At 44.7% G+C, this 19,154-nt stretch overlaps 1 protein-coding gene across 1 annotated transcript in view; it reads left to right on the forward strand.

The window, feature by feature from the left end:
* Positions 1-477: 477 nt before the first annotated feature.
* Positions 478-19,154, forward strand: part of WBSCR17 (Williams-Beuren syndrome chromosome region 17) — a gene marked incomplete at both ends in the record, with an annotated part of 131,469 nt that continues 112,792 nt past the window's right edge. Inside the window, one exon of the mRNA XM_010016546.1 lies at positions 478-661. Within this exon, the coding sequence (XP_010014848.1) occupies positions 478-661 (184 nt within the window). The remainder of the gene's footprint in view (positions 662-19,154) is intronic.

Consider the following 19,154-nt stretch of genomic DNA (forward strand, 5'->3'; position numbering starts at 1 on the left):
GAAAGCTTTGAGGGGAAATTGTTTTTAAATCCATAACATTTGTATGCTGTACACTGTTCATACTGAGCAAAAATTCATTCAGCTGGCAGTTAACCAGCCCTGGTTTATTTTCAGGCTGTGTTCAAGCTATCCTTCTCCTGGGGACATCTAACCTTACATGTAATTACCTCTCTCAGAGTGGGCAGGAGGCCTGAATAGCCCTCGTAACAGCTAGATAAATGCCCAGATCCCTGGGACGGGTTATCAGTTGGATGCTGTAGTGGCAGAGCTGTTGGGAACAGCCTGCCAGAGCCGTGAGGAATTTCAAGATTTGAGTCATTTTCATTCCAGTGTTGAGGCAAAGAACCAGAATTTGAAATGTTTTCAGAAAACCAACCCAAACCACCCCAGATTTTCAGATTGGTTTTGTTTCTTTGATAGTTTGGAAATAACAGTGATGAATTTTAACAGTGATGATGGCTTTTTTCTTCTCTCGAGGTCTGTCCAAGTCACTTGGTCTCATTGAAGGCTATGGTGGACGTGGTAAAGGTGGGCTCCCAGCCACCCTGTCTCCTGAGGAGGAGGAGAAAGCAAAGGGGCCACATGAGAAATACGGCTACAACTCCTACCTCAGTGAGAAAATTTCACTGGATCGTTCCATACCAGATTATCGTCCAACCAAGTAAGTACCATGAAGGAATGCACATTTAGGTACCATCCCAGAGCCAGGAGTGATGGTTGCTTTCATATTCTCATGTGATACTGTTTGCTCTTCCTTCCTTATCATTTGCAGGGCCATGCTCAGTAACCACTGTAGTTTGGCTGAAAATGAGAAAGTTCACAGAATCCCAGACTGGTTTCAGTTGGAACGGACCTTAAAGCTCCTCCAGCTCCAACCCCCTGCCATGGGCAGGGACACCTTCCACTAGAGCAGGTTGCTCCAAGCCCCTGTGTCCAACCTGGCCTTGAACACTGCCAGGGATGGGGCAGCCACAGCTTCTCTGGGCACCCTGTGCCAGCGCCTCAGCACCCTCACAGGGAAGAGCTTCTGCCTCAGAGCTCATCTCAATCTCCCCTCTGGCAGGTTAAAGCCATTCCCCCTTGTCCTGTCCCTACAGGCCCTTGTCAAAACTCCTTCTCCAGATTTTATGTAGGCGAGTTCATAAAGACAATTTATCAGGGGAAAGAAAGTGAAATTCTTCCCACTCTTTTCTCTCTTTCTTTTTTTACTTCCCTAAAGCAATATGTTATTTTGGGTGGCATTAATGTGATCAGAAGCTCACATCTGCTTTCGTCAGCAAAGGGCTGTTCATTGAGCTGTTGACCTTTGGGGTTTGTTGCCCTGTAAATGTGTGTGAAGACTCCCTCCCCTCTCTTGTTAGCTCCTTCATGTCCCTGCAAGACCTCCAGGGCTCTCCAGCAGCCCTCGTGCTTCTCCTGCGATGCTAGTGTGGGATCTCCTGTTGGAGATCTGTGCAGATGCCTTTGAAGGGACTCTCATGACTCAGGTGGCAATATCCTTCCTTTGCTATTGTTCCAGAATGAGCTTTTAAGATGATGGTGATGTTTACCTGCTAAGCACCATGGAAGAACAGACTTAAAATGAAATGCCAAATCATTTTGTTAAGTGTGAGATAGACATGCTGTAAGTTTATCTTTATGGAAGTTAATTTTAGATATGGCTGGCAGAGTGTTCCTCAGAATAGGAAGGTGTCAATTTGTCTAGTGTGAAATTCCTGATAAAGAAATGAGCTAAGATGTAGATTCTGAAAGATATTATGTGTCCAATGCCTGTGTCTTTGGGACAGTGACAAAGCCATTGCTTGACTTCTGCAAACCATTGCAAGTCATGCAGCAAGGGGATGCAGCTCCATGTCTCCAGCATGCTCGCAAATTGTTACGGATGTGAGAGCATGGGGAGCTTTTGTTCCTTCACTCCTCTGCATGCTGCATGAATTTCAAGCAGCCACTCAGAGTTTCTAAGGCTGTCAACCACTGACAAGAGAAATATTTGGATGCGTTTTCAAAGGAATGGAGGCCCGGGCTCCAATTTTGCTGGGATGGTTTGTCTGGACAGAATGAATTGCAGGTACAAATTGCACCTTTGGCTATATGATATGCAAATCCCACTACAATGACAAATCCTTGAAGTGAGACTTTCTCTGGCTGTTACCTGAGCCTGAGCTTCTTATTTTCATTTCTCATCCAGAACTCTGACTTTGAGCAGAGCCAGCATTGCTTTGTGAGAATTAATTTGAAAAGTAATGGTTTTTTCCAATCTGGGAGGGGGGAGAAAAGGATTAATTCTGACATTTTTAGGCTTGCCTTGTGTTCTTGCTCAGTGCCACCATCCGTCATTTCATGGGCAGGTGGTGGAGAGGCCAGAGCAGACACAGCAATTGATTAAAAAAGCATCATTTTGGAGCTGGGCTGATAATGTGGAAGGAATTTGTGGGTACTGACTGCAACTGCATAACTTAATGCCTTATATCTATGTAAGAACTTCAGGAGCGTATTGCAGATACTGCTTTTTATTTTAGGGATCAATTGTCTTGGTATTGTAAGAGAGCACTTGGTCTGGTTATGAAATAGCTGGAGTTTGCTGGAAGATTGGGAAAGTTTCAGCTTTTTCTACTTGTGACTTGAAGATCCATTCGTTATTTTGTGCAATGCCATTTTATGGCTGGTTTTATGAGGGGTTTAATACAAACCATTTAAGTCAAGTATCCTGGTCTCTGATTAAAATAGATTCAAGTCAAAGGAAATTAGCCTAAATGGTTTCAAAATTGTAGCATTAGTGGGGGAAAACTGTTGAAAACCCTCCAGCTGATAAGCATTACAAAGCATATATTACTTTTAAATGTAGTGGAGAGCCCATTTGGTTCACCCAGAGGCTGTTCAGCCATTCCTCCTTGTTTTGTTACTGTGTGCCTTTGTAAAAAGCCCCTTTTCAGATTTCTTGTAAGCCCCCTTTAGGTATTAGAAGACTGGTATAAGGTGTCTCCTGAGCCTTTTTTTCTCCAGAGAAGTCATCTTTGTGGCCAAAGTGAAGGGGACTAAGGGGAGTTTGAGGGAAATTTGGCATGTTTATAATCTTTTGTATTCAGACTCCCCTGACTTGTGGTCAGCATCACCAAGGTCTCAGAGATTCACGTGTCCCTGGTCATTGCTGTTTGCAGGCAGATGTTGGCAATAAGGATGCATCATGAGTCCTACCTGATGGCCTCTTGAGTGCCTGCCTAGAGGCAGCAGGAAGGATAGAGGTGGGCTTCCCTGGAGATAATGGATCAAGAGGTGCTAGGTGGAGGGGCGGTGCTTAGGAGAAGGTAAGGTCTATCCCAGAGCCAGGGCTGGGGCAGAGTACCTTGCTTGTCTGGATTTGGGGAATTGTAGCGTCTCTTTTGCCAGGTTGGACACAGGGGCTTGGAGCAACCTGCTCTAGTGGAAGGTGTCCCTGCCCGTGGCAGGGGGTTGGAAATGGATGAGCTTTAAGGTCCCTTCCAACCCAAACTAGTCTGGGATTCTATGATTCTTTTTAGGAGTTTGTATTATCATCTTTGTTTTGCTTATAAAATGCAGTTGATTTGAGACATTTTCTTTTCTTAAAAGCTGAGGCTGCTCACTTAGGCTGGAAGATAGAAAGCCTGCTCTGCTGTTCGCCCCTTGAGCGGTACTGGCCTTCACACCGGACTGATTCCCCAAAAAGTGCTGCTTATGGTACAGATACATGAAATAGCATGTGTGGTTCTGATTCCATGGAGCTGTGCCTCCTAAGACCTTAGTCTTGAGCTTATCAATGTAGAAGTTTCTGATCCTGGCCTTCTGTGGAGTAGGGAAGGTTGTGCTGGGTGTGCATCACAATGTGCTTTTAGAGTGAATCAGGTAACAGTATTACATTTGGGTAACCAAGAAAGCTACTCCTTTGGCTAACATAAGGCAGGCCTAGTATTTTGGTGCAGAGGACCTCATTTCAAGTCTTTCTGTGAAACAGTGGCATAATGAGGTAGGCAACACATTTCTGTCTTGCTTGATGAGGTTTTTTCAACTTAAGAATGAGATTCCTGTGTGTGTTGGAAAACAATTCCTGTTTCTAGATTGGAAGTGCCCAAGGTGCTGCCCACAGACTGCACGGCTTGTACACACATCTCCAAAAATGAACTGGAGAGAGTTTTCTTTCATTTTCTGCAGAAACTGTGAAGGAGGAAGCTGATCTGTGAGTTTCATTGATTAATTCACAGTATTTTCAGCTTGCCTATGAAGGATGGGGAGTTTAAGACATGTTGTTTTCCTTTTAGAAAGCAAAGTGTATTTACATGGGATCCTAGGGGCTGCTAACTTTCCCCTCTTTGATACTAGATTTTTGGCACTTCTGATTTGTTCTGTGATGTGTGATTTAATGGGAATCTCTCCTATGTGTAGAGTGAAAATCAGAATTGCTGTGTTAGATCAGCCTGCAGGTCCAACTTACCCAAGTATCTAATAATCTCTGATAGTGGAACCAGATGCTTCAGGCTGAAGAAATCATATTAAGGAAAGCTATGAAATAATCTGCCCATCTGTTACGTTCTATCTTCTCTATTCTCTTTTTTCAATCCTATCTAATATAAACATGGAGTTCTCATTATCTCTTTAAAAGTCTGTTCCTCTGGAATCCTGCTATAAGCTCTGATTCAATGGTATTTTATGGCATTATAGGATTAAGGAGCAGATTTAAGAAAAAATAATACCCACAATTGTTAGGACTATTGAATCATTGGGTGAAGATGACATATTACTGCTGCTGGAATCTCAACAACTGTTCTCATGCAGGAAAAGGTTCAAGATATCAAAGTGAAGAGGAAAAATGGTTTTAAGTGATAAGCAACTTCCACAGCTTGATTATCAGATGTTTTGAGTCTTTCCCAGCCAGCAGGCTGGTGGGTCCCGCGCAGGGGTTAGGGAAAGCATGGACAGACTATGGTGGTGTGTACTGGGAGCTTGATCTGCTGGTGTTTTTGCAGCATGTCCTTTGTGAAGGGGTTGTGTGTACTGGCTGGACCCCGCGTGGCCTTGGAGCAGTGTCCTGCTTCATCGTAGAATCACAGACTGGTTTGGGTTGGAAAGGACATGAAGATCACATAGTTCAACCCCCTTGCCATGGGCAGGGACACCTCACACTAAACCATGTCACCCAAAGCTCTGTCCAACCTGGCCTTAAACACTGCCAGGGATGGAGCATTTACGAATTCTCTGGACAACCTGTTCCAGTGCCTTACTGCTCTCACAGTAAAGAACTTCTTCCTTATATCTAACCTGAACTTTCCCTGTTTAAGTTTAAACCCATCACCTCTTGTCCTACCACTACAGTCCCTGATGAAGAGTCCCTCCCCAGCATTCTTGTACACCCCTTCAGACACTGGAAGCTGCTCTGAGGTCTCCATGTAGCTTCTCTTCTCCAGGCTGAACAGCCCCAACATCAGGACTGTCCAGGAAGATGGCCGTGGAGACCTGTAATTCAGTGCCCTGCCTAGGAGAGCACACCATCACATCTCTGTTGTGCTGGACCCAAGGTGTTCTCATCCTGTGCTGGACACTGTTCGTATTTGCTCACAGGGGTTTCAAGACTGGCAGTGTTTCGTTTGTCTGTGCCCTGTGGTTTGCTCTCATGGGGCTCAGGAAAGTTTCATGCTTGCTTATTTTCATGTGAAGAAGAGCAAATTTCCTTCACTGTGGAAATATCTAAAAAGACCTGGCTTTGTAGGTGCCTTTGTCTCAGTTTTCTCTTGTACCAAGGTACTGAAATGAGATGCTTCCTCACGTATTGTGACAGGACACTGCCCTGTGTGCCTCCTCATGTGTCTGGCATCACATTTGTCTTAGCATCTTGTTTCTTCCCAAAAATAGAAGGCTTACAACTTCCTTGAGGCTTTGCTTGAAGCAAAATGCTTGTTTCCTTTCCCCCCTGCCCAGATGAGCATCTCCTTTCTGGTAGAGATCTGCAACTACTATTGCAGCAAGTGAGAGGTGATGTCCTCAAGTTTTTGGTAGCTGGAACATTCCTGGAGTCACCCATTTGTGGTATCATGCCAGTTACTTGGTCATGTCCTGCTTGTGTTGTTCAGCCAGGCTTGATGAAATGAGTCTAAGGAGAAGGACAAAACCAAACTATTTGAATAATGCTGGTGATGTTTGCTGGAAAATATTTTCATGACTGTTTGTAGTCATTGCTATTTATTGCAAACAAAGGAGGTCAAAAATGCTTTTTCTCTTGCATGCACAATACATTATGTTTTTCAAAGACGTTTTGGTTTTGTTTCTTTTTGCAATCCCGTATGTAAATAATAGCAAGGAAAAGAGAAGCAAGCTGTAGTGAGTTCTCTTCATCAAAGAACTGAAGGAAGAAACACTGAAAAAACCCATGACTTTCAGATGTGAAATTCTGCTTGAATAGCATGTGGGAGTGTATTAAAAGATGCATTTATCTCTAGGAAGAGGTGAGCGCTAGTTGTGTATCTTCTCTCCTACTTGATAGTTGTGGGTCTGATGCAGTTTTGTCTGAGAAGCACTCTTGCCCTTGGCTTTTTATGGCTTCAGCCGTGAGAAAAGAAAAGCAGTATTTCCAATACTTGGAAAGATGCCACCTGATAACTTTCTGGGAGAGCAAGTAAAGAAATCAAGCAGTGAGTATCAGCGTCAAAGCTCTGGCATAAAGGAAACGTGCCTTGGAACAAGGCTCACCAAGACAAGATCAGTTTTGTAGTTTAGGACAGGTTGCTGGATGCTTTCTCTCTGTTCAAGCCATCCTGCCCCATCTGCCCGACCTCTGCCAGGCTGCTTGTGTTCGCGGTGCTCCCCAGAGGGATGTTTGAGGCTGTGCTGCATCTGTCCCCACTTTGCTCTGAAGATCATGGGGTAGGAAGATAGTTGCAAACCCAGTTTCAGACCTGAAACAACTCGGTTTTAATTTCTCTGGAGAGAACTGCAACTTCTGGTGACTTTTGAATGATTTGCATGAGAGGAAAATGCTGCTTTAATGCTGCATTGCTTTTCTAGGAGTAATACAAACCAGCATGCTAGTGAATAAATACTGGGTTTGATCTTTATTCCTCAGTGCCTACCAATAATTCTTCCCTGTGAGGGTGCTGAGGTGCTGGCACAGGGTGCCCAGAGAAGCTGTGGCTGCCCCATCCCTGGCAGTGTTCAAGGCCAGGTTGGCCACAGGGGCTTGGAGCAACTTGCGTAGAATCCCAGTCTGGGATTCTAAGTTACTGTTATTGGACTCCCAGTAATTATTCTTCTTGAAAACCAGGCTAGTAAGGTCTCTTAAAATACACTTTTCCAGCTGTGTTTGCTATTGGCTTATTATTTTCCATGTCTGCTACTGTGACCTCTCATGGGGAGCCAGCTCTGTGGCTCAGAGCAGTGCGGTGCCTGTGCAGGCAGGGTTGTATTCACTGTGTGCTATGACAAATCACCCCAAACCTAAAAGTGTCCAACTTCCTACTGGAAGGGTTAGGGGCTTATTTTTTGTTTCTATTCTGGATTTAGATGGGGACTCAGGACAGCTTGCTTTTTCCTTCATTTTCTTTTGAAGTAGAGGTGGTTGAAGTGCGCTTTGTCTGACTGCTGCGTGCTGGGTGTGGAGTCAGAACTATGTCAAAAGCCTTCAGGCCTCAGAAGTCTCAATATCTTCTTTAAACTCAGTCGGTGAGAAAGTGCTTTTGGGAAAGTAACTCTAGAGTTTATTTAGTGGATGATGGGAGATTCTCTTACTATCATTTATGCTGCATAGTGTAATCTTGAAATGCCGCAACCGTGGATTTATGTACATGGTACCTAATTTTTGTTATGATTGTCAAATTTCCCTTCCTAGCTACAAAATTATCCTCTATTCTTACAAGTTCGGAACATGATGCTTCAGGGAAGACTTCTGTCTATGAAATGTGCTTTAAAACATTTACTAATGTAAAGATAAGTGTTAAATGCATGCTTTGGCAGAGGACAGAATTAGTATAATTTAACAATTTGCTTTTGTGCTCCTCTGAACTCTGGTGCTGAAAAATACCTGCGTTATCATAAATATGTCTGACTAAACTGTACTTACGAAAATAAATGAACTAAATTCAGCTTTGGATACACTTCTTTGGAAGTTGGCTTCCAAAGAAGTCAAAGCTTGTGTGTTTGTGCTACCCATCTGCTGGTGCATATTGCATGGAGCTGCTCTGTTGCCACGGGAGCTTTTAAATAGGTCATGTATTCACAGCCAAACCAGGCAGAGGTGTGAGTCTAACACTGGTGTCTCAACAGCACTAGTCCTGAAGTCATGCAGTTAGTTTTCCAGCATCCAAGGCAGTCAGGTGTGTTGCCTTCAGGTCCAAACACATGCTGGGAAGGGCAGGAGGATGGGGGCCTGCAAGGGATGAGCATGTCCTGCAGATGATGGCTTCTTTCAAAGGACAGTCAACCACAACAGATGAATCCTTTGAAATAGTTTCTGAGTTCATCATGGATTTTTTCTCCTCTCTGCTGTCCCCAAATTGTGGCTGTTCAATAAATCCCAGACCGAAGATATCTCAATCTCTTTCTTCCTGTGTGTGAAATAGCTTGTGTGCATGGGGAGAGATGGGTAAGTGGATGTGACACTCATAATTGCTCTGGCTTTTATGTCCCTTAGATGTGTCTGAACCTAATAACTTTATTACAAGAGCCTCTCTCAAAAATAAATCCTGTTCTGCACGTTCTCTTTTTTACAACTTTGGAGGTAATTTCTTGTTAGAAGTCGCTGAGTAAGTAACGTGCATTTAGACATGCCTGTATATCCCTATATTTAAATTATAGTGAATATTTTTGATGCCCTAATTCTGAAATATAAAGCATAACAGTTCTGAAAAATAGTTACTGGAAATAAGGTAGGTGCTTAAAAATCCTGGGGAAGTGTGGGGACTTTTAGAGCTTTAATGGTTAGAAATAGTATATGAGACTTTTGTGTTCTGAATCTGTAAATGCTGAACTGTACCAGGCACCATTAGGTCTTTTAAGATGCTTGGGTAATGGAAAATGGTTTGGTTTTCTCTGTACTTCATAGGGTAGACACAATGGATTTAATATTGATAGTCCCTTTTGCAAGAAGACATGTGCAACTGAATCAGCAAAATACAAACTAAAATAAGGCATTAATGAATGGAGCATGATTAGGAAGTGGCAATATGAATAGCAATCTGAACACTTGCTTTCTTTTAAATTTGATCATAATCTTTACAAAGGCCAAATGAAGATCAATTCATTTCTTGGTGAAGCTTTCTTTTTGTAAGGAGGACATGAGTGAAGCTTGTTTGGTATCAGTAGCTTCAGTTTGTGCTTGTCACCTGTTCAGAATATGCAGGTTTTGCCTTTCCTCCTGAGATGGGAAGACAAAACGCAGTGCAGATACATAAGCAGTAGCTGAGAAGCCGTGTGTATGGTGGGATAAAGGAAACTTGAGCAAGCTTGCGCCTGCCTGTGTGTGTTCACACACACTATGTGTGTGTTTAGACACCAGAAGATTGCAACAGGATTTATAACACATTGTATTTCAGCTGTGGTGCTTTGCAGCCCAATCACCAATAAATCATTCAATCCAATCAGTGCACCACTGGTACATAAGAATTTGTCTCCCAGGCTTTCAGCTGCATCAGACAAAGTATATAGTGGTTTTCTGTGGCAAAGCAGAGCGTGTGCTGGGCCAGGAGGGGATCTGTGAATAGCTGCTGGCTGCAGGCAGGAAAGAAAAGCCAAATCTGGGATATGTATTAATGTGTTACATTTGGCTGTGCTGCGGGACAGGGTTTTGTGTTAGGCTTTGTGTTGGGTCTTGTGGGAAGTGGGTAGAAGTCAGATGTTGTTCATAAGGTAAGGAGGAGAGCGCAGAAGACTTCTGGATTTTCACACTCTGGTTTTCAGGTGTACACCCAAAGCTCTGGTGTGTGCAGGTAAATGAGAAATGTTACAGTGGGAAGGTGTACACTGTGTGTCACTGTATGGGTTTCCATACAAGTCTGCTTTTTGTTTTTTGAATGTACTCATGTCAAGTATATCATTGCCAGGTTGGATGGGGCTTGGAGCAAGGTGGTCTAGTGTAGTGGAAAGGGGTTGGAACTGGATGAGCTTTAAGGTACCTTCCAGCACAAACCAGTCTGTGATTCTATGGCCAGTGCTGCTTAAAAATGCATCTCTTAAAGCAGTCTGTCCTTACACCCTGAAGTTGCAGTATACATCTTCCCCCTTTGGGGGCAGGGACACTTTCCACTAGAGCAGGTTGCTCCAAGCCCCTGTGTCCACCGTGGCCTTGAACACTGCCAGGGATGGGGCAGGCATAGCTTCTCTGGGCACCCTGTGCCAGTGCCTCAGCACCCTCACAGGGAAGAGCTTCTGCCTCAGAGCTCATCTCAGTCTCCCCTTTTCCAGCTTAAAGCCGTTCCCCCTTCTCCCATCAGTCATCCTGGTTAATTGCATTCAGTTACCTAGTACCAGAAATTGGAATATAAGTAGAAACACAAATCAAAATCAGCCCCATCCTCTATTTTTTAACTATTTAATATTGCCTGTGACTTGGGTCTCTTTCCCCAAAACGAAGCAGATTTCTCATAGCAGTGAACTGTGTGTTATCACCGCCTTGGTGAGCGGCCTGTGTGGCGTGGCTGGGCTGTGGTGGTGCCAGCTCTGGGCTTGCAGAGCTCCTTGTGTGACTTCCACTGTGCAGAGATTTGCCAGTCAGGGCTGAGCAACGCCCTTCTGCTGAGGCTGATCTAATTCTGACAGAGGTTAAGTAAACTCACACTGTGATTTCTGTACATAACAGAAGAGGTTTAAAAACCTCTTCATCTTCCCAGTTCATAAACCCATGAGCAGATTGGGGCTTTTATTACACAAAAGAAGAGCTATCTCTAAAAATCCATTGTGCCTTTTAGGTTCATCATTTTTATACTAGCTGTTTCAGCAATGGCATTGTTCCACGCTGACTTCCAGGCAGCACAAGTGTTGGCCACTTTTCTTATTCATTGTCCTAAGTATGTACTGGGGATGTGGAAATCCTGAGTTCCCATGAGCTCTATTCCAGTAAGACACTCCTATGATAAGGTTATATACCAAGGATTTCACCTGAAATTTGGCAGGTAAGGCTTGCAGCAGTGGCAGCTTTATACCAACCTACCTGAGAAGAGCTGTGAACTCATTGGTAGAGTTTGCTGGTGTGATTGCCACCCCAGACTCACTGGGGGCTCTGAAGGCATGTTACTGGTCTCGCTTTACTGGATGCACCTGTCTGAACATTCAGTCTAGGTCTGCCTGAAAAAAGCCATTTCCACCTACTCAAAACAGAGCTGCATCAGTCTGTTATATCAGAGAACAAAGACACTTCGGATAGAGTGATGGAGTAAGTTGTCTTTTGGCAGTGTCAGTGTCTCTTCATTGACCTTGAAGGGAGCTTTGACTTCTACCTTAGACTAGATGTCTCTTAATTAACCACATCCAGTGTTGTGTCTACATGATAGGCTCCATGAGCAGGAGACATCTCTAACAGAGGATGTCAAAACATACCTTGTTAATTTACAGTTTTACATTACTGCCTTTAATCCTGTGATCTCCCAGCACTTCCACACTTGTAATTGTTGAGGATTTGGTTGCCCCTTTGGAGCAGAGTCAGTGTTCCTCTGCCTGGCGGTGACAGCAGGAGGAGGTCAGGGTACTTCTTGCTTTAATGTGATGATGCCTGGCTTTGTGAAGTGCTACAGACAGCCATTTTCAAAGCCTGTTCCTTCAGTCTGTGCCTATTTTGATGTTATTCAGCATTCAGCTCTGTTTGGAGGGGACTGCTTTAAAACAAACAGGCAAAAAGAAATGCTACTGTATTTTCTCCCTGTCTGATGTGCTTTGTCTGGATGGCAGAAGGGCCGACAGAGTGGCAGAGCCACTGCAGCAGGACCTTGGGGGTTTGTTCCTGAGCCCTGCTGATCTCCTGTCATCTTCAGGTTGAGCACTTAATTCCTGCATTCCATCATTTGGAGTAATGATAATGTTAAGTTTGAACAACAACATGTGGTGCTTAAATCATTGATGCCTTAGTTAAGAGGAGAACAGCCTCTTTCTCCTGATGACTCTTGACAAACTGGGTCCCCAGCACTGCTGTGGATGTCTGTGGTGCCCAGATATGGCCCTGAGGGAGGCATGTTCACCTCCTTGCTACGTGGTCACGCAGGGCAAAGGCACTGTCTCTGTATAGCCCTACCTTGTCATGGTGTGTTTTGTCATTGTGTGACTGCTGAGGAGTAGGCAGAGCTGGGGGACTCTAGGCAAGAAGCAGATACAGTGGATGTCATGACTTGCTCTCTCCTGGAACGCACGTACCTGGTGATGGCTGTGGGATTATAAACCATATAGTGTGTTAACCTGCTCTTGGGACCCTCCTCCACCAAGTGTCCTGACGCTCTGTCTCTGTAATGGGGTAAAATTGTTGGTACATCGAGTTTGGAGTGCAGTTTTTGGAACTGAAGGCTCAGAAGTTTCTAGGCACTGAGAGATGTATTGATAATTCTTTTAGTTGCAAGAAAATGTTTCATAGAATCATAGACTCAGAGTGGTTTGGGTTGGAAGGGACCTTAAAACTCATCCAGTTCCAACCCCCTGCCACAGGCAAGGACACCTTCCACTAGAGCAGGTTGCTCCAAGCCCCTGTGTCCAACCTGGCCTTGAACACTGCCAGGGATGGGGCAGCCACAGCCTCACCTGTGCCAGCACCTCACCATCCTTACAGTGTGGAATGTTTTCTCCACCCTGCATTTTGTAAGAGCTTGGTGAAACAGTAACCTATAACATGGTAACTTTGGGGAGAATTCCACATAATGTGCAGAAATCCTAACCGAGTTGTCTCTTGTGCACACTTAGCTTTGATGCTGCAGTTCCATATATCACTGTAGGAAAGGCATTTAAAATGTATGAGCTTATTAAGTTGAATCTCTCTCCTCCTGAACCACATTTTATAGGAAAATCTACAAAATCCTGTAAGAGCTGTGCTAACATAGCTGAGCACTTTCATGACGCTAACAGTGTTTTTAAGGACAGTAAGTAACAAGATTCATTTATTCTACTAATCAAAAGAATATTTGCCTACTTAAATATTCAAACCCTCAAGCCTAATATGAGAATGAAATGTCAGGAAGGGATAAGCTCCTGATAAGCACGTTAGCTGGATTTATTTCGTGTGATGGTCAGCAAAGAAATGATTAATAACGATACGTCAGGAGTCATATGGGGGCCTACTGAGTGCTTAGAATTAAGAATAAAAAATAGGGGGCTGGGGGGAATCTACCCTCTCTAGTGTGGAGGAGAAGAGGAAATATTTGAAAACCCATCATCAGGATCTTCTTTTATGAAGATGATGGTCTTCATACCCAGAACCACCAAATTCTTTCTCTACCCTGTTGTTTTCCACAGGCACATAGGATATGTGTTCCTCTGTCCATTTTGTGCCACTGCACAAATGGCTGTTTATTATGGCTGATCACACAAGGAAGCTGGAGAGGTTCTAGTAGGACCTCCATTAGTAGCTATAGTGGTAGCTTCATAGGACGTGGGAGCAGTATAGACCCTTAAAGACTTGGGCGCTTCCATGGGTGTTCAACCTTCTCCATGGTAATTCCTGCTTTTGGCATTTCAGAAGGATATATGGAAGGGATGTCACCTTCATGCAGTGTGGGAGGCTTGTGTCTTGAACAGCCTCGAAGGGCATCTCTGTAAAGATGAGTAATGGCACTGGCATCAGAGCTAATGATGATGGAGCTATTAAATAGATACACTGGTCATCAATCAGCCTGAGCACCTGTCAAGGCTAGCACAGAGGGCTTCTGGTATCAAGACCCTCTGCTGTGTGGTAGCAGAAGCAGTGAGTCCAGTACCCACACATGGCCATCACTGTGTTCCCTAACTTAAGAAAGAGCATAACACTGCTGTGTGCTTCCAAAAATTAATCATATGGTGCTGCCCAGTCCTTACCTCTTCCAGACATTAGTCAGACTAGTGAAGCTCGCTGCAAAAAAGAGGCTCCTGTTATTTTGGTGATCTTTTCTCCTGTGTGTACTTTTCATACTTGACATCCATCCAAGGCAGGGCAGAGCCTGGCCCATCCCACTTGTGACATGGACACTATGCACAGTGTCCTTTGTATATTGGGTTCGAGGGTTGGGGAATCTTAGCAGCTTTGTGCTGGAGGAGGGATACAAAACAATAGGGAGCCCAGGGAGGGCTGAACATCAGCAGGGAGAAAGTATGTAACTCTTACTCCAAGTCATACCAAGGTTTTACAGTAGATTTCTGCGTTCCTAGTTTGCCAGTAATTCACTTTTGGGCAGTTGTGTAGTTATTCTTTATCACCTCTTCAGCTGTCAAGTAGTGACCATTCCTGCCCTGGTGGAAGTGAGAAACTTAAAACCTGCACCACACTGAAGTCTCTAAATAGGATGTGCTGTTTTCTCATAACAACAGTTACTTTGCACTGATGTTCAAAATTAGTAGAAATTGGGGTTAGGCTAGTGCTGTTCTGTAGGGTGGAACTTCGTGTTTTGGGGATTTTCAGCATGCTGGTGCCCTTTCCTGCTGTGCACAGTATACAGGAAGCTCTGTTTGGTTATTGAATGTGAGGAGGCGGCAATATTCTCCTGAGCTTTGTGGAGCACTAAGCAGAGATGCTGAGGGTCTGTCTGCCCAGCTCCTCACTGGACTGAGGTCTGAATGCTGCTGCTCATTCTTAACAGAGTATGAGATAATGGTCCTGTTGTCCCTGGTTGTGGGCTTTAAAAGAATATAATGTGTTATTGTCTCTTTCATTAAATTGTTTTTATGTGAAAGGTGATACCTGGCAGCAATCATCACCCATAGGAGAAGACGCACCATGCACAGGCAATCAAGGCACACCATCAGCATCAAAGTCCACTGTCAGCTCTGGACAAGCATGGTTTGATCTGAAGCTGAAAGATAAGGCAAGTGGGTGCCTGTTTTGTCCCAGAACAGTCCATGTTCCAGTTTGGTTCTAAGCTGCACTAAGCAGTGCTGATAAATAGCTTGTATTGGGGTAGTGACAGTGTAGGAACCATCAGAGTTTGGCTCTCAGCTGCCTGATACTGGACAGTGTGATTTGAGGTGGTTGATGGAAACAGCTTTGTGCCCCAGAAGACAGTTGAGATGTATTAATCGAGTAATAAAGTGAATCATGTTAAATCACTGAGCAGGAAGAAGCAGTTTTTAAATGTTACTTGCCATTTTGTGGCCTCTCTGTGCTCCAGGAGTGCTTGCTGTGATTCCAGGTTATTTTTCTGCTGCGGGATAATGAAGCAGTAAATGATATGATATCCCTTTTCTGTTACTGAGACAGCCAATAAACATCCTAATCTCACTTGCTGCACTGAAGGGTAGATTTACAGCTCTGTGGTGAACATAAAACAAATGATGAGAGGATTCAAAGGCAGAGTCCTGCAGCAGACAAACGTATGTAGGAGCAAAATGCAGTTTTTGTGTGTTTTTGAAATTGGCTGTCTTGATTAATCCAGCCTGATGTGTGCCAAGCTGTTCAGCATAAACTCAGCCATATTTCCCCTTCCCCCACCTCCCCTTCTCATCCTTCATTTGTTTCTGAATGCCTTCTCACATAAAACATATAAAAGGCACAGAATTCACAGTAAAAAACATCCTTCGTAAATATGTTTTATTTCACGTGTTTCCTTGTACATTCTGATGGCAGATTTGGGCTTCATCTTGATCTTCACCGGATCTCAGACCTGAGGAAGGTGATGGTGTCCACAGTCCAGTGGTGCCATGGCCCCTACACCCATCTGCCTCCCTGGTGCCCTTGTGGTGGGAGGACACTGGAGTTTGGTCCATGGATGTGCTGGGTAGAGGTTTATGCTGGGTCTTGTGTCTGTGGTCAGTCCACCAATGTGTTTCTGAAGTGCCAAAAGATGCATCTGGGCCTTGGGCCTTGGACCATGAATGGAGAAAAATCTCTTTCTCCCCTGCTTAAGGAAAAGCATCACTTCTCAATAAGAGCTCAGCAAGGTCCTTAAATTAAATCCAGCACCAAACATTAGGAGTGTTTCCCCAGCCTCTCAAAACTTAAAAGTTTTGTGAGCATGGTTTAACAGGACATAGTCAAGCATGATTTAATGGGACATAAAATGCCTCTTACTCTGATATCCCATTGATCTAAATGACAGAACTGTAAGGTGGCTGTTTCTTTTTGCTATTGATTCACAATACTTGATATAAATCCTGCAAGTGGGTGCCAGCCTCTATTTAACTGGAGAGAGCAGGATCAGTGGGGAAGATGTAATTGTGTGACCTGCACTGATTAGTTTACAGGTGTTGGCCAGTAAGTAGTGCCTGTGCTGTACCAGTCAAGTGTTTTCATCTAGCACAGAAAGGACTGGGAGGGATCAGTTGCAGCCTGCTGAAATTTTCATAGAATCAGAGAGAGGTTTGGGTTGAAGGGACCTTAAAGCTCATCCAGTTCCAACCCCCTGCCACGGGCAGGGACACCTTCCACTAGAGCAGGTTGCTCCCAGCCCCTGTGTCCAACCTGGCCTTGAACACTGCCAGGGATGGGGCATTTTCTCCAATCAGGCCAGGTATTGCCCTTCTGTGAACTGACTTTTGTTGTGGAGCTCTGCCTTGGGTGGGTGTACAGATGAGCACCTGATACATGGGGAGGAAAAAGTGCCCGAGACAACCTTTTGGTAATGATGGAAACCTGAAAGTGAGTGAATTTAAGATGAGGTGCTGGTCATAGACCCTTTGGGTAGCTGATCACTGACACCAACAGGAATCTGTTGTCCTGGTCTCTCCTTTGTATTTTATTTACATTTAAATGTTTTTGAAATATATGGAGTGTTCCCTTGAAAGTCCAGCTCATGGACTGAGACTTGCTTGTGGGCAGACCAGGTACAGCGTGAGCTGAGCATTAGAAATAAAACCTGAGATTTTCATCCTAAAAGACGTTAGGAGCTGCCACAGAGTTTTTCCAGCCCACGCTAGAAATGGATTTGCTTTGATGTTCATTCAGGTTCTAGAAAAGCTTTGCAAAAATCTCAGCACAACATGTTTATTCCTAGAGCTTCTTGTCTCCCGTGTGCTGCTAAGCCTCCAGCTCCCCTGAGAACCTTCTGGAAGATCACATTTATCTCACTAATTGCTAATCCCCAAAGAGACCAGCCCACGGTCTGAGCTGAGGACCGTGGTTCTGCTGGAATCCAGTTCTGGCTCTGAACGTGTCCTTCTGGTAACTAGGGAGACTGGAATCCTGAAGTTAGAAGTATTTTGGCCTGGGATCTGTATTCTGCAGGTGTGGCAAGCAGCCAAATGCTTTCTCACCTGAGGGTCATGCCTGTGTGCAGAGGGGGAAGATGTCTCGGGTGTGGTTTGACAGCCTCTTGTCACTGCTCCTGCTGGGACCTGGCATTGGTGCTGGCTTTTCTGAGCTGTTCCTCTGGGTTGTGCTTGAAACACTGAAGGCAGAAGCGTCTTCAGTGTCTTCCCACCTTATACGAAAAGTACAGCCCCTTAGGTTTGAAAAGGTGCTTTGGGGTATGGGAGGGTGGGGATGGAGACTGAAGGTCTGTGAGCTTGGAGCAATGGGCACCTGGCAGCCTCGCTGCTGACTTGCTGCGAGACAGCAAATCCTCCCTCAAATGCTGTTTCAAATGCTTCTAGGAGTAAACCAGTCAAACCTCTGTGCCTCTGCCTGTAAATGCTCTGAGCGACAGGGCTGAACCACAGAGCCTGCTCAGTCCCTTTTCTATTTAAAATGCTTAGAAGAAAGAATACCAAATCACCAAACCCCCATAACTTCCATCTCGCGTGCTCATTATTCCTGGCGTTTCTAACAAGTTCTCTATTGGCCCTTCTAATTATGTTTTGAGCTCAATCATTTTTGTCCCTTGTTCTCCTCCCTGGCCCCAGGAGAGCCCAGAAGCATCAGGTGTTTTCCTGCATGAGTATCTGTTGACATGTCAGCTTGCCGGTAATGAAGAGCTGCGGTGGGGCCAGGAGGGGCGAAGTCTGATGGCAGGAGGCTGTGGACAGGGAGCATTGTTCAACCCAGCTGCTCTCTGCCAGCACCTGAAGGGAGTGTGTGTGTGGAACACTGACAAACTTGCTATTAATTTGGCTTTAAATTGCTGCCTTCTCTTCCGTGGTTGCAGCCAAAGCCACTGGAGAGCACACACATGGTGTTTATGCAAAGCCTTTGCCTCACAGCTCCTGCCTTTGGAGAATTTCCTTTGTGCATATGAACAATGTGGGTGTTTGACATGCTCGCTCCTTCCCCGACTTATCTCGTCTCCCCGTGTCTTTGTTCCCCTGTCCTCCGCAATCGGGGAAGGAGAAGGGTGATAAGAGTGGCGCGGAGCGAATGCGAATGAGCAGGAGATGAACCTCAAAGGGCTTGGTTTGGATTTTCCTCCAAACTTCTTTGATCACAAACTGAGCTCTTTATCCCCCGAAGCGTGCCTCGAGGGAAGGCTGCCCAGAGGTGTGCAGTGATTAAAGGAAATACTCCTGCTCTTCTGACCACCTTCTCTGCAGCTTAGCAGGTACCCACAGATATCAAAAGCAGGTTTTTAATCTTCGAGTCGCTTTAGTTTGACTTTCATGGCAGGATTTCAGGGTCAGTTGTCGCTTTACCCCATCATGATGCTTCACTCATTTTAAAGAGAGATTTTGCCTTTGGAAGATCCTTTTCAGCAGTTGGAATGTTCCCTTTTCTAGAGAGCTTGGCTTGCTGCAGGCAGGCAATAGTTAAATCAAGAAACACAACCATGTTTTTATCCAGAGTACTTGTTTAACCGAAGGAGATTCATAAAGAACTGTGTTTTGGTGAACATCTTTGACTCCCAAGCCTCATTTTGGAGGCTGCCGAGTGCCTGCTGTTGCCTAAGAAACACCCAGTACAATTAAGTACAGAGTTATTGTTGGGGAGTCAGTGAGCTCGAAGCCACACTGTGGTGTCGTTCCTGCTTTGGTCTTTCTTTGCTTATCTGGACAGGATTTACTTGGTAAATGCTCATTGTAATTCTGCAAACACTGCTCATGTTGCATGTCTAATCTGTCATGAGTGCAGGGAAGGAGCAGGAGCCTTCTTTTCTTCTTCCCTCACATGAATTTATTGTAGGGAGAGC

Source organism: Nestor notabilis, unplaced genomic scaffold, assembly GCF_000696875.1.
Source record: "Nestor notabilis isolate BGI_N333 unplaced genomic scaffold, ASM69687v1 scaffold9500, whole genome shotgun sequence".
Taxonomy (NCBI): Eukaryota; Metazoa; Chordata; class Aves; order Psittaciformes; family Psittacidae; genus Nestor; species Nestor notabilis.